This window comes from Gymnoscopelus braueri (assembly GCF_963280865.1).
Source record: "Gymnoscopelus braueri genome assembly, chromosome: 19".
In the NCBI taxonomy this organism is placed as follows: Eukaryota; Metazoa; Chordata; class Actinopteri; order Myctophiformes; family Myctophidae; genus Gymnoscopelus; species Gymnoscopelus braueri.
Genome location: NC_137621.1, coordinates 16,152,804 through 16,167,065, shown reverse-complemented (window position 1 = coordinate 16,167,065; position 14,262 = coordinate 16,152,804). Strand labels below are relative to the sequence as shown.

Genomic DNA, 14,262 nt, shown 5'->3' with positions numbered 1-14,262 from the left:
GAAAATATAAAGTGAATGACAGCAATGACACATTTTAATGGAACGACCAACAGTGTTGTAGTGTGTGTGTGTGTGTGTGTGTGTGTGTGTGTGTGTGTGTGTGTGTGTGTGTGTGTGTGTGTGTGTGTGTGTGTGTACTGTGTACGTGTTTTTTTCTTTTGCCACTGTTCGTCACCTGGGCACTGGGACATTGTCTCTAAACAAACACAAATAATCAAGACATTGCAGTCCATCTTTAACTCACTGCCTCTTCCACTACCTAGGGAATCAGACAGCAGTACAGGCAGTGGCATCAGTAAAAGTATTGTTATTTACAAATAGTAATGACTCAAGCAGATGTAAAAATAGTCGTCCAACATAATTACTTTAGTGTGAATTAAAAACGTATCCGGTGAAAATGACTTAGTTACTAGTTACTTAATGCAATCTTATTAATTGTTTAGATAATCAGAATGTAACTAAAATGTCTCAAATATAAAAAAAAATTAAGTGCTTGTCCAATAGAAAAAAAGAAAATTGAAACAATGAAACAAACATAATGTGCATTTAATTTAAAAAAAAATTGGAATAGGAACAAGAAAACTGTAGCCAAATCATTGTTAAATGTTACGTTAACTCCTAAAAAGTAAAAGCCAATTCTTCAGTGAAAAGTATTGCATTAAAACTACTTTTAAAAGTAAAATTCATTCAAAAAGTTACTTAAGTAAATATTAAAAACAAACGGTTGTCCCGTCTGATTTGAACACTCATCAATCCAACTTGTAATGGAAGTATACAATGTTAATAAATAACAGCGCATTCGTCACTTGATTGATGGATCGATTGATTGCTTGAAAAGTGATTTGTGGACTGTGTTAAAACAGTGTTTAAACATCTGGGGAAACCCCGTCCAATTAATCTTATTTGAATGTGGAGCCACCAGAGGATTGCATCATATGAGGTAACTTGACAAAAATTGTGGGTTGTGGGTAAAGGGGGGGGGGGGTGGGTTCGATTGGTGGGTAGAGGAGAGAAAACGTGAAAGAAAATGCAAACGTCTGACTTCTGTTCCACCATTTGGCCTGCGTGGTTCGTCACATGAACGACTCCGATGTCAACATATGCTCAGTGTTTCACCACAGTAACCAACCGCCGTCACCCGAGTTATAGCAGGAAATCACAGCATGCAGAGACAATGCCACACTGTCATGTGGAACTGTGGGAAACAGTGTAAACACCAAACATTGGCTTAGGAAGGAGCTTTGGAGCACCATAGTGTCATAGAACTGGATGATTGATCACCGTTTCTGTCTCAAAACAGACGGCGTGATTTCCTACTGACAAAGATTTGTCATAGTTTCCACTTCTCCTTTCTCTGTAGGTAAGAATTATTATGGGTTTCTATGAGAGAGAAAGATCAAGAGATAGTGAGGGCAAGGAGAGAGGGAAGGAAATATGAGGTAAAAAAAAGACAGTGACGGACAGAGAGTGAGAGAGAGAGAGAGAGAGAGAGAGAGAAAGATCTAGAGTGACATGAGACCAAACAGTAGTCTGATATCCACTATTGGGTCAAGCAGGGTGAGACAAAAGTTTACTCATTATTCACGTCGGTCAATTCCTAAAGATTTGCGTTCTCGCATATTGTAGCCAAAAGAGATTCAAATACATCTATAATTCTTTCTAGTATAACATCTAGTGTTATAAACACATGTGAAGTTGGGCTTAGCCCTTTTTTGTCGGCTCACCGTAGCCCTGCTGTGAAAAAGTAATCAGGCCCCAGGGTTTAGGAGAATCTCTCACCGTCTTTGTACGTTTCCTCAGAGGTTTAAACCTGCAGCGTACTTGTGCCCTGGGCATATCAGTTATTTATCCTCAGGACGTGGCTCATTTCTATCAGTGGAATTCTCTCGCTAATCCCCAATTATATACAATCCCGGAGGACTGTCAAAACCACTCCCCCGTTTCCTGGCCCTCTTCCCTGTGTCGATGGAGAATTAGCCCCTTGGCGAGGCCGAATATGGCAGAGAAAGGTGGGATCATCCTCTCTTCCCCTCCCCATAAATCAAACTATCAGTCCGGGCCCATCCTCCATGGCGCTGGAGAACACAGCAGGTACAGTAGCAACATCAACAAGGACTTAAGATAGCGTTAACCCTAAACTCAGATTTGACACGGGGCTCTGGGGTGACTTGACATGTGATGAAGCGGATGGTTTTGTGCTCAGAATCCTAATGACAGAGTCCGCCTCACACTAAACAGATCTAGAGCGTATTGTATTGCCAAATAGCGATTTAGTTAGAACTGCATATTCAAGGCTGCATCATCGATAAGATTCTAACAGATAGAAAGAAAAAAAAAATCTTACCCAAGAGCTTGCATGACATGCACACACACACACACACACACACACACACACACACACGTCCCCGATACGGACAGAGTTCCTGACTGGTCCGTCTCGTCTGGGTGCAGACAAGCGGAAGGGTTACCTCAAACGGATCGGCTCCACACATGGAATGCACGAGCAGAGCCTCCGTCGTAAAACCGACTTCAGGCTAAAGGCCTTGACTGGACCTGACATTAAGGGCCATTTAAAATCAAGACACTGTCTGATTTGGCATGGTGATGAATGCGTAACCTGGGCCAGGCCTTCAGTGAAACACTAAACTCCCCTGAGCAACAAATGAGGTCTGACTGTTCCTTTTTATTTGATACTATTTCATTCAGTAGCGTCCCTGCCTCGCTGTCCGGCCCAATTATGCAGCAGTTAAAGGGATCTTTATGTGTGCTGACCAACCAAGACCCTCGCTGGATAAAAACAAAAAGGGGAAAAAAAGTATCCCGTGGAAGTGCAACTCCATCAAGTCTTAAAGGAGGTTTGATGACATCCAGTAAAAATGTACTGATTCTTCAAAACGTATGAAGCCATAGCTCTCCTGACGAACGAAGATGCTGACTTTCTTTCTTAGAAGTATAATTTCTAGAGGCTTTTCACGCTCAAATTCAAGCCTAAAGGTCCTTACACACCGGGGCGCTTTTTTCGTGCTAATAATACGCTTTTTTTTAAAAACCTTATAAAGTCAATGCAAGCGTACATGGCGCGAAAAAGCGGAAAAGCGAAGCGAAAAAGCGTCTTTTAATTATTCGGAACGAGTCCGAATTTTGCGTATATTCGCCACATTCGCCGGTGTGTAAGGACCTTAATTCTTGCTTCGGTGAAAAAAATAAACTTATCGACACAAATCAACCTTCTTTTCTGCCAAAGCATGAATTTGGCTTTTACGCCACTGGTTCTCAAAGCGGGGTACGGAGACCCCAGAGTGGTTCTTGAGTGGGTTCCAGCGGGTCGCCAGAAGAATGAGGAACAGTTTAAACACTTATAAGTCTTATTTTTAGGCTATTTGAAATTAGTCAACCTACAAGCTTACAACGTGTTGTACTGTGAAATTGTAGATCTGCTATTTCAGAATGACTCTTATGGGGGTCGCTGGCACAAAACCTTTTCAAGTAGGGGTCCGTAGCCAAATGACATATCAATTTGGGGGTCCATGAAGCGAAAATGTTTGAGAACCACTGCTTTGGGCTACATCAACCACAAATTAATTGTGGCAGAAATAAGACTGGAGGATATTCATCCGTGTGGGTGGAGTGGAGTGGAGTCCTGGAGCTCTACAGTAGGCTCAGATCCCTGTGGCCTCCCGATCATCCCTCTCCCCCCCGAGAGGAGCACAGGGAGAGGTCATCACCCTCTCCACCAAACAGGAAGCCCCCCCCCCCCCCATCTAAAGGGGATCATGTTTCTGCACACAAGCCAGTGAAGTAGAGGGTATAGCCGGGCGGACGGACGGGACGGACGGGACGGCGCGCCTGACCACGTCCTGAGCATCGGCTCTGACTAGACTAGTCGCACGCGCACGGTGTGTACGCACACACACACACGCACACAAACACAGACGTACAGTTCAACATGAGCAATGGTGCAGATGTGTGCACGATTGCGTGAAAGCCCTGACAGATATGCTGTGTGATCTGTGTGTGTGTGTGTGTGTGCGTGTGTGTGTGTGTGTGCAGTGGTGGAAAAAGTACTCAAATTCTTTACTTAAGTAAAAGTACCAATACTGCAATATAAAAATACTCTGTTACAAGTAATAGTCCAGAATTCAATATTTACTTGAGTAAAAGTACAAAAGTATTGGCATCAAAATGTACTTAAAGTATGAAAAGTAAAAGTACTAAATATTTGAAAATAGCAGATCTACAAGCTCACAACGCGTCGCGTTGCGACGCGTTGTGAGCTTGTAGATCGGCTATTTTCAAATTGCCTCTGTTTAAAATAGGGCTGAATTGGTAAATGTATGTTTCATAATGTAATAATTTATATCTGAAAAGTAACTAGTAACTAAAGTTTTCAAATAAATGTAGTGGAGTAAAAGTACAATATTTGCCTCCGAGATGTAGTGGAGTAGAAGTAAAAGTATTGGAAATTGGAAATACTCAAGTAAAGTACAAATACCTCAAAATTGTACTTAAGTACAGTACTTAAGTAAATATACTTAGTTACTTTCCACCACTGCGTGTGTGTGTGTGTGTGTGTGTGTGTGCGCGCGCACGAAATGCGTACTCGCATATACAAGCGCACACATGATGCCTCCGGCGGCGGGCTGAGCGAGGAGACATGGTGCGACAATGCCGTGTCTCCTGACCCTTGACCAAAAAGGGAGGGGGGGGGGGGGGGGGGGGGGGCACTGCTACACACCAGATCAGTAAAAAAACGGAGGTGTGACTCCAGCGGCTGAGCTGCTCTGTGAGTCAGACACCATTCATTCAGAATGTGGAATGGAAGTGATCTGCACTCGCTGAAGCATTATAATTAAGACCAGTTGCTTTCTTTAGGCTGGTTTATAATAGCCCAGGCATAAATATTTATTCCTGGCGGCGGCTGGCGGAGAGGATAAAAATGGAAAGGGGAGTCATAGGTGGAGCTCACCAAACACCCAGAATTCAACGCTGCATGCTCGCCCTGTGTCTGCCAATACCCCCCGAGGACTACCGCGCCAGACTTTGCTGTGGTGGAGATCAAATACGAGGGCCCTTATGTTGCATTTATTGTCTTCAAGTCTTCCATTTTTCCTAATAAATGAGTGACAGCTTGGGGTGGGGTCTGGGTATTTTTAGTAGACTCTTTGTATTTTTTCCCCCAGGTCAGAGAGGAGAGGGCTTTAACAGCGATCTAAAAAAAACGAGGGGAGAGTCGCAGAGCATATCTAATTGCTTTCATATGCCATATTATTGGTTGATTTAAATAACGACAGACACCGAGGGCGCTGGGGGCCATCGCCTTTAACCCCTGCATGGCCCGGGCCAAGAATAAATGACTTGACTTGGATGGCTGGCTGCCTGCTGATTGGCTGGATTATCGACTCGCTAAGGACGGCGGACGCTTGTCACTGCGAGCCACCGAAACCACTTCAGCCTTTGGTTTGCCCGCTGATCACCATGTTGACCATTTATGCCTTTTTGTCTGGTTTAACAACTCTGGAGACAGACAAATGAGGATGCTCGTTCAGCGGACTGTTTTCTGCATTGATTTTTGAAAGGCGAGAGGTTGCGGTGTAATGATGACATGGCCCGTTAAAAGGCATGACACGATAGTCTGGAAACGAAGAAAAGCTGCTTCAGGCCATGCATGCGTATAGGTCCTCGACGCTCCCACAAACCCTCCCCTCGTGCACAGTTCAGGAGAAGTACACAGGATGAACATTTACATTTTGAACCGCTCTGGTTGGAAGAGGGACGGCATGCATAATCACGCCGAGCGATTTTACAATGAAACAAAGATGACCCGAACGCTAAGATGATGCAGAAAATCCGGTGCAGTGTTGCAGGTTAACCCTCCCTTATACACACTAACCACTTAAACCCTATACTTAGTTGACCATAATGCATAATCCCATGGGCCCCTATACTTAATTGACCATATTCATATTAATTTTGGGGGGTCCTTGACCCATTAAGACCTGGGACGCATCTGTGTCATTTTTTTTATTTTAGCTAAAAAGCATAATTTTACACTTTGGCTAGAAAAATAGCAGATATACAAGCTCATAGCGCAGCACCGAGTACCGATGAGCTTGTAGATCTGCAATTTTTGAAAAATCGAGAAAATTTGTGCAAATTAATATATTTATATATTTTTAAAGTGAACATTTGTAACTCAAATCTTTGCTTCTGGGGGGGTCCCTGGAACAAAATATTTTGAGATGGGGGTCGGCAGCCAAATACATATAATTTTGGGGGTCCTTGACATGAAAAAGTTTGAGCACCACTGATATAGAAACATACGTTTTTCAGAATACTGTTGGGATTTAGAAGACATTTTGAAGAATCGGCCTCAGGTCTTAATGGGTTAAGATTGCCATCCCCATGGAAACCCCACATGACAGCCCCGTGTCTCACCAGTCAGGTCTCTCTTCAGCTTGCGGATGTCTTTGGCGAGGTCTTCAAACTTGACCTGGGCGGCCAGGAACAAATCCTGCGGCTCCGGCAGTGGAAAGACACTCTTATCCGTCCCGGCATTCTGGAACAACAGAAACATCCCACACAGAACACGGTCAGCATTCACCCGTTCTGCTCTATTAGCCCGTTTTACGTTCGCAATTAGCCTGTCAATTCAATTAGACCATTGGTTCTCAAATTGGGCTCCGGGGACCCCCAGGGGTCCTTGAGGGGGTTCCAGGGGGGTCCCCAGCTACATTTGTTAATACAGCATCACAATCATTTGAACCACTTTATACATATTTTATATGTTGGCTATTCAAAAATGGCGGATAAACAAGCTTGCTTCGTGCCGCGCTGAAAGCTTGTAAATCTGCTATTATTATTTTTTTAATCTTTTCTAACACAAATCTTCTCATCTGGTGGTCCCTGGCACAAAACCAATTTGGGGGTCCTTGACATGAAAAGGTTTGAGAACCACTGAATTAGACAGAAGACACAGTACCTGATCTTTATTGCGCAGGTAGTAAGACACCACATAGTCCACCAGACTCATGCGATTGTCCTGAGGGGAGAGATGATCGACAATGAAGAACAGCGTGGTATGACACTTTGCATTCATTGATGTTATTACGTGGCCTTGCTGAATGCTACACTCCGATTGGTTAAACATGGAACTCTGTGATCAGTTAAATAACAGATCGCTGCTCTGCTTCCGTTTACATCGCTATGGAAACTGAAATTAACACAAATCTTGAATAGCAGAACATTTTTCAGCTGGGGCTCACTGGTATATACTGTAGGACTTAAGTGGTTATTGTGTAGGTTACCCTGCTTTTAACGTCCTTCAGCTTGGGGAGGATCTCCAGTCCGAACCCGTCAGCTTGTCCTCTGGTCCGGTTCCCTCCGTTCATGTAGTTTCCAAAGGCCAGAACCAGACCAATCACATCACGCACACTGTCGCACTCCAGGAGTTCCTGAAACACACGCACACACACACACGCACACATATAAGTTCTGATTTAGCACTCGCCGTAGATAGCATGGTAACATGTCTTTTGTGAATCAAGACCGTGAAGGCGTAGCGGACTCACTTTGCTGACGTTGGAGACGATCTCCACCTTGCGATGGATGGAGGAGATGGTATCCAGGAAGACGGCCTGGAAGATGATGCAGTGGGCCCGGCCGGAGAAGTCTGGGATCTGGGCGAGCTCGTAGAGGAACCTGGAGAACGAGAGATGGAAGCGGTGTTCATTTCGTTCGACTAAAACTATGACGAAAAACGTCCGTCGACTACCGTTTTTCACTGACGAAAACTAAATATATTGACAATTTAAAACTAGACCAAAATGTTAGTAATTTTATGTTCGGTTGCGCTCTGAAAAGAGCAGATGTACAAGCTCACAACACGTCACGTTGTGAGCTTGTAGATCGGCTATTTTCAGCACGCGACCAAGTGTAAAATCAGCCATATGACGCCATCACGGCCCGACAAAATATTTTTTGGGCGACAAAATCAACTGTGGATTTAGTCGACAAAAATCTTATGATATTTAGTCAACTAAAACTAGACAAAAACTAAAACAAAAATATGACTAAAACTAAATGGAATTTTATTCAAAATTACATCTAAAACTACATCCAAAATTTGCTGTTAAAATTAACACTGGATGGAAGGGAGGGGGGGAGAGAGAGAGAGAGAGAGAGAGAGAGAGAGAGAGAGAGCGAGAGAGAGAGATGATGTGTTATGGCAGAATTAAACAAACTATTTTTGGGTTCCTTGGCAAGCTGTGCTTCCCCAAATGCAGGACTGGTCGTTGAGTCAACGTTGCCGTTCAGCGGCCCCGCCAGGCCAGCTGACGGTCATGAGCGGCGCTGCTCGGCTGGCTATAGCTCTGAAAGGTCCGGCGGCGGGCGGGTCAGCGAGGAGAGGGAGAGTGGGGGGGGGGGACGGCACGCGGTGATTGATCAAAGGTAGTGCTTTGGCCCCCGGCGCGGGACGACTCATGTAAACAGCGGCGTGTCGGAGGGGAGCGGGGCAGTTAACATCCTGTGTGATTAGGCAGACACTGGGCGGGGGGGGGGGGGGGGGGGTGACTCAGGCCACCGTACTGACAGCTCTGCTCAAACACGGACACGGGGCAGGTCAGCCTGGGGACCTGAGCTCGTTAACTGGACCCCGGACACTTGAACCGCGACAGGAAGGGGAACTCGGGAGAGAATCGTCACTCATTCGTACTGTACTCGTATCTGTGTCATTTTTTTATTATTATTATTATTTTTAATCGTGAAAATGTGTGCAAATTTTTGAATATATATATTATTATTTTTTAAGCGAACATTTGTAACTCAAATCTTTGCTTCTGGGGGTCCCTGGAACAACATATTTTGATATGGGGGTCCACGGCCAAATACATATAAATTGTATGGCCTTGACATGAAAAAGTTTGAGAACCACTGACATAGGAACATACGTTTTTTCATAAAATTTATTTAGAAGACATTTCGTAGAATCGGCCTCAGGTCTTAATGGGTTAAACCCGATGTACTTGGTTGACCGGGGTCCCTCATGGCTCTACACTTGGTCTGCTCATTTTTCCCCTCTTTGCACAAAAATAGGAACGCTAAAGGTTCATGTGGTGTCGAGTGAAGAAACATCCGAGAATATCATTCTATGAGCTGGGAAGGGGTGCAGAAAAAGCACACGCAGAACAAATATTTATGGCCAATAGAAACACAACAGAGCTGGGGCTATTTACTTTGTGAGACGTACGGCAAATTGAGCGATGTCGCTATATCTCTAAATATTGTGTATTTACAGTATCCTCCCATAATGAAACAATCGGACGGCAATAAACCAATTGAATCAATCAGTCGGCTGACACGATTATATGAAGAAGAAAAAACAAAAGCATCCGTCTCTGTCAAGACAAAATAAACAAACACTCGAACAACTTCATGCTCCTTCCTAGAAAAAAACAACTCATCTGGAATCTAAATTAGTCATGAATGTTGACGTTAGTGATAATACGAGTACACAATCGTGTTTATTCACAATTCATTGTATTCATTTATTCATAAGCAGTCCTACACTGGAGAGGTACACTACTCAAGATAACAATGTCAATAATTGGGAAGCTTCCACAATGAATTCAATGTTTTCTTTAGGGTCAGGGGTCTTCAACAGGGGATCCGGGACCCCTCGGGGGTCCTCAGAGTTACTACAGGGGGTCTGCCAAAATCTTTGTGCGATAGGATTTTTCTTTTTACCGTAACCACTTGAACCCTAGCATCCCCTTTTCTGAGGAGAACTTTAGCCAAAAATAGCCGATCTACAAGCTCACAACGCCTCTCAGCGCGAGGCGTTGTGAGCTTGTAGATCGGCTATTTTTGGCAAAGAGGTACAGTATATGTGTAGAGGGGAAAAAAAGAGCAGACCAAGTAAACAAAAAAAGTATAATCTGAAACACAATTATATATTATATACACAATAATGAGGGGGTCCCTGCTTCATCTGTCTGTCAACTAGGGGGTCTGTGGCCTGAAAACGTTGAAGACCCCTGCTTTAGGTGGTTGTGTTGATGATTATAAAATGAATAGTTTTGTAAAATACTCTGTATCACTGCGCCAACATCTTGTTTACAATATTCCCCATATTGTTCCATGGATATATTACCATTCGCAATTTTGTTTTTGCTGGGATAGCAGGGGAAGAGGAACGCTTGTTTAGGATCACTCGATGTCCTGCTTATATATTCAAGGTTTACAACAAATGGGAAGGGTTCTCTTTAAACAAGGTAGATACCCTCACATTTGCATAGCAAATTCCTTGTTTGTGCGGACACTCAGGGGAATACCGCATTTATAATATGTTTTCTTGTAGAAATGACTGTGTTACTGTTTTAATTAGGACACGCCTATGATTTTCATGTTGCCATATTTGGTACAAAACGCCCCTTAGCGGTTCTGAAATCACTGTAAACGGCGGCCTCTTGGGGCTTAGTGCTTTAATATCTTGCTTGGAATGAATCCTACACATTTGGCTCTCCGAAAGCAGCTGTCGCAAAGAGTTACTACGATCTAGCTGTAAGACATGAGGAGGAGTGCTATATCAAGGTTATTGGCAAGGCTGTGCTAATAGCATAGGCATGATGCGAAGTGGAGTGCCGTCGCATTCATCAATTTCCATCACAATCAATTTAATCAGTTTAAGCTGTCTGACAGTGGTGTAAAGTAACTAAGTACATTTACTCAAGTACTGTACTTAAGTACAATTTTGAGGTATTTTTGGGCGGTGAAACCGCCCCTATAAGTGAGATTTGGAAAAATGTACAAATACTTTGGCCAGTGAAACCGGCCCTGAAAGTGAAGTTTGGAAATTAGTACAATTATCCTGCGCTGTGATTGGCCAATCACAATCTATTCAGGACTGTGATTGGCCAGTGTCACATGACACATGTGCATAGCCCTATATAAGCAACCATAACTCGAAAAAAAAAACAAAACTTTGTTTTTTTCAAGTTATGGTTTCGTCCATCATAAAGAGTGTTTCAATAAATGTATTTATCTTTTGTACATGATTGGTTGACTCCATTCAGTATTGTGATTAGCTAGCAAGACACCGCCCACTTCACACAGGGTGTGATTTTTTTTACTTTAGTGGAGTATTTCCAGTTTTCAGTACTTTTACTTCTACTCAAGTACATTTTCAATTCTGGACTTTTACTTTTTACATTGCAGTATTAATACTTTTACTCAATTAAAACATTTGAGTACTTTTTTCCACCACTGCTTTCTCCCTTGTTGCAGTTACCTCTCCCAATGGAGAAAGGTAACTGTAACAATGTCCAAACTACAATGAAGATGGTGGCACGTCTAGTGTCCAATCTGGTGTGCAGTCTGCTTCAAATTACTTTATTGATATTGTCAACCAGTACGTGTCCTACCCGAAACCAAATTATGTTTTATTCGTTAAATGATACATTTATTTATCATAAAATATGAGAAGACGGGGAAGACCCCTGCTCTACATCGATATCTCTGTGACCAAAATAGCCAACGTGCGAGCTCACAATGCGTCACAAGATCTGCTATTTTCACCCGACATTCTTCCCAGAAACAGGGACGCTAGGCTAGGGTTCATGTGGTTAAACTGTTCAGCCGAAGGCTCTTACTGTTCAGGCTTGTCCAGAAGTTTGACTTCGTCCTCTTTGGAAGTCTCATAATGTCTCTTAATCATCTCCATCTCATCGGCGGTGGCCCTCTGCAACGATACACAAAAGCGTGTCCCAAAAAACAAGTACAGCATGTTCTGAATTGGCTATTCAAAAAATAGCAGATCTACAAGCTCAAATTTACTTTTTTTATCTTTGAATATATACATTTTTAAAGCAATTCTTTTAAACTCATATCTTTGCTTCTGGGGATTCTACAAATGTCTTCTAAATCCTAACCGTTTTCTGAAAAAAAACGTACGTTTCTATGTTAGTGGTCCTCAAACTTTTTCATGTCAAGGACCCCCAAAATGGGCCGCGGACCCCCATCTAAAAAATATTTTGTTCCAGGGACACCCAGAAGCAAAGATTTGAGTAAAAAAAAATGCTTTTAAACAATACATATTTTCAAAGATTTGATAAAAAAAAAAAAAAGCAGATCTACAAGCTCATAGCGCGGCACTCGGTGCCGCGCTATGAGCTTGTAGATCTGCTATTTTTGAATAGCCCAAGAAATAAAAATAAAAAATTACACAGATGCGTTCCCGGTCTTAATGAGCTAAACATCAAACCACTGGGCAGACCTGGCCATCGTTGTGATCAACAGCAAGATGCTGGGCATGATCAACGACGGCAAAGCCGAGGGCTACACGAAGCCCACATGAAGAGGTTTGTTGTTAGACAATAAAAATGTATTTGGCTTCTCTAGTTTCTCTCAAGCTATCAGATGACTTTACGGCCCTCTCCCGTGTACTTACGTTTTCATATAAAGCCTCGATGGTCTCCAAATCCACCACCGTGTTGTCCACGGTCAGCACAGCTGGAACGGTAAAGACATTTATTATAAGCATTCAGTCGTATAAACAGTCGAGATCTTGGCAGACTCATGGATTCTTTTAACTGCTGCCAGGGAGGGTGGATGAAAAAAAAGCTTGTTTTTCCTATCAGCAGTGTAAACTCAAAGATAGCTCGGTTATTCTGTAAAATATTGGGTGTTAACAAATAATAATAATAATCTTGTGTCAAACACAATGGTAAGCATTTCAAGCTACGACTCCGGGGACTTATTTCAATTAATAAAATGCTATTTCAACCAATTTGTATGGTAGGGTGTGTGTTATAAAATATAACTAGTACATCTGCGGTGGTTGAAGGTGTTCTGTGCCATCGTCTTTATTGTAGTTTGGACATCATTGCAATTAACTCTCTGTCAGGACAGGCATGAAACGTGTGGATTGTAGTTGTTGATACTACTGTAGGTAATGCCATCAACAGAGAATTGGCACTTAACCCATTAAGACCTGGAAAGCCTATACGTTGTTATACCTTTAAAACCGGGAAAGCATCTGTGTCATTTTTTATGTTGCTATGTATATATTATTATTTTTAAGAGATAGAGATAAAAAAATATATGATTTTCAGAAATTTTAGGTTAGGATTTAGAAGGTGTTTTTAAAATCGGCCTCAGGTCTAAATGCCTTAAGTTGGAAAACTTGCGTGATAAACACAGCTAAAACTTTGAGTTTTAGAATTATAATTCTAAATTAAGGGACGATGGGGGAAGTACCATTGAGTCTTTGGAGGAAGCTCTGCTTCAAAACCCCCAAACGAAGGTGCCTAAACACATGTGCTAATTGTGTAAGAATGACTGCAACACTGCACCGTACTTGCGTAACAAAACAAAACGATCCTTCAGTCACCGTGTGGTTGAATTACACACCTATCAGAGTGATTAACTGCATGGGGGGGGGATATTAGCTGGACATGGAGAAGCTGCCAGTGTGGTCAAGCTGCTGTGGGGGCCATGCAGACATCCAGTGGGCAGTCTGGATGTCCGCAGACCCCGGGCCCGCATGGGGGCTCCCGCTCTGGGGCAAGGCAGGCTGGGGGGGGAACTAAGCCTCCCAGCCACGGGTCACAGGAGAAAGCCTGTAACTGCTTAACCCCTGGGCCCACGGTTTAGAACCACCACAGCCAACAGCAATGAGGGGGGGGGGGGGGTGCACAGTGGTGGAAAAAGTACTACAATTCTTTACTTAAGTAAAAGTACCAATACTGCAATGTAGAAATAGTCTCCGTTACAAGTAAAAGTCCGGAATTCAAAATTTACTTGAGTAAAAGTACAAAAGTATTGGCATCAAAATGTACTCAAAGTAAAAGTACTAAAATGTTTGAAAATAGCAGATCTACAAGCTCACAACGCGTCGCGATGCGACGCGTTGTGAGCTTGTAGATCGGCTATTTTCAAATAGCCTATGTATAAAATAGCTAAAGTGGTTAATGCATATGTTTCATAATATCATAATTTATATCTGAAAAGTAACTAGTAACTAAAGTTTTCAAATAATTGTAGTGGAGTAAAAGTACAATATTTGCCTCTGAGATGTATTAGAGTAGAAGTAAAAGTACCGTAAATGGGAAATACTCCAGTAAAGTAAAAAAATCCTCAAAAGTGTACTTAAGTACAGTACTTGAGTAAATGTACTTAGTCACTTTCCACCACTGGATGCCATTACCACCTATTCAATGTAGAATTGATTTAAGATAAAAGTACTGCTTATTGTTTACACGACTC

General features: G+C 42.7%; 1 protein-coding gene and 1 long non-coding RNA gene across 3 annotated transcripts in view; both read right to left on the bottom strand.

The window, feature by feature from the left end:
* LOC308075251 overlaps positions 1-14,262 on the bottom strand; it is a 497,190-nt gene that overhangs the window by 37,757 nt on the left and 445,171 nt on the right. The gene's annotated exons all lie outside the window — the stretch shown is intronic.
* The window catches only part of LOC308075243 (formin), a 79,896-nt gene that overhangs the window by 37,757 nt on the left and 27,877 nt on the right, over positions 1-14,262 (bottom strand). For both annotated transcript variants that reach the window (XR_013932181.1, XM_080414961.1), the window contains exons 7-12: positions 12,446-12,507; positions 11,649-11,737; positions 7,569-7,698; positions 7,305-7,451; positions 6,980-7,039; positions 6,436-6,556 (exon numbers count right to left, since the gene is read on the bottom strand). Coding sequence is in view for 1 of the 2 variants with exons in the window: in XM_080414961.1 (XP_080271087.1) it covers positions 6,436-6,556; positions 6,980-7,039; positions 7,305-7,451; positions 7,569-7,698; positions 11,649-11,737; positions 12,446-12,507 (609 nt within the window). In the remaining variant the exon portion in view is untranslated. The remainder of the gene's footprint in view (positions 1-6,435; positions 6,557-6,979; positions 7,040-7,304; positions 7,452-7,568; positions 7,699-11,648; positions 11,738-12,445; positions 12,508-14,262) is intronic.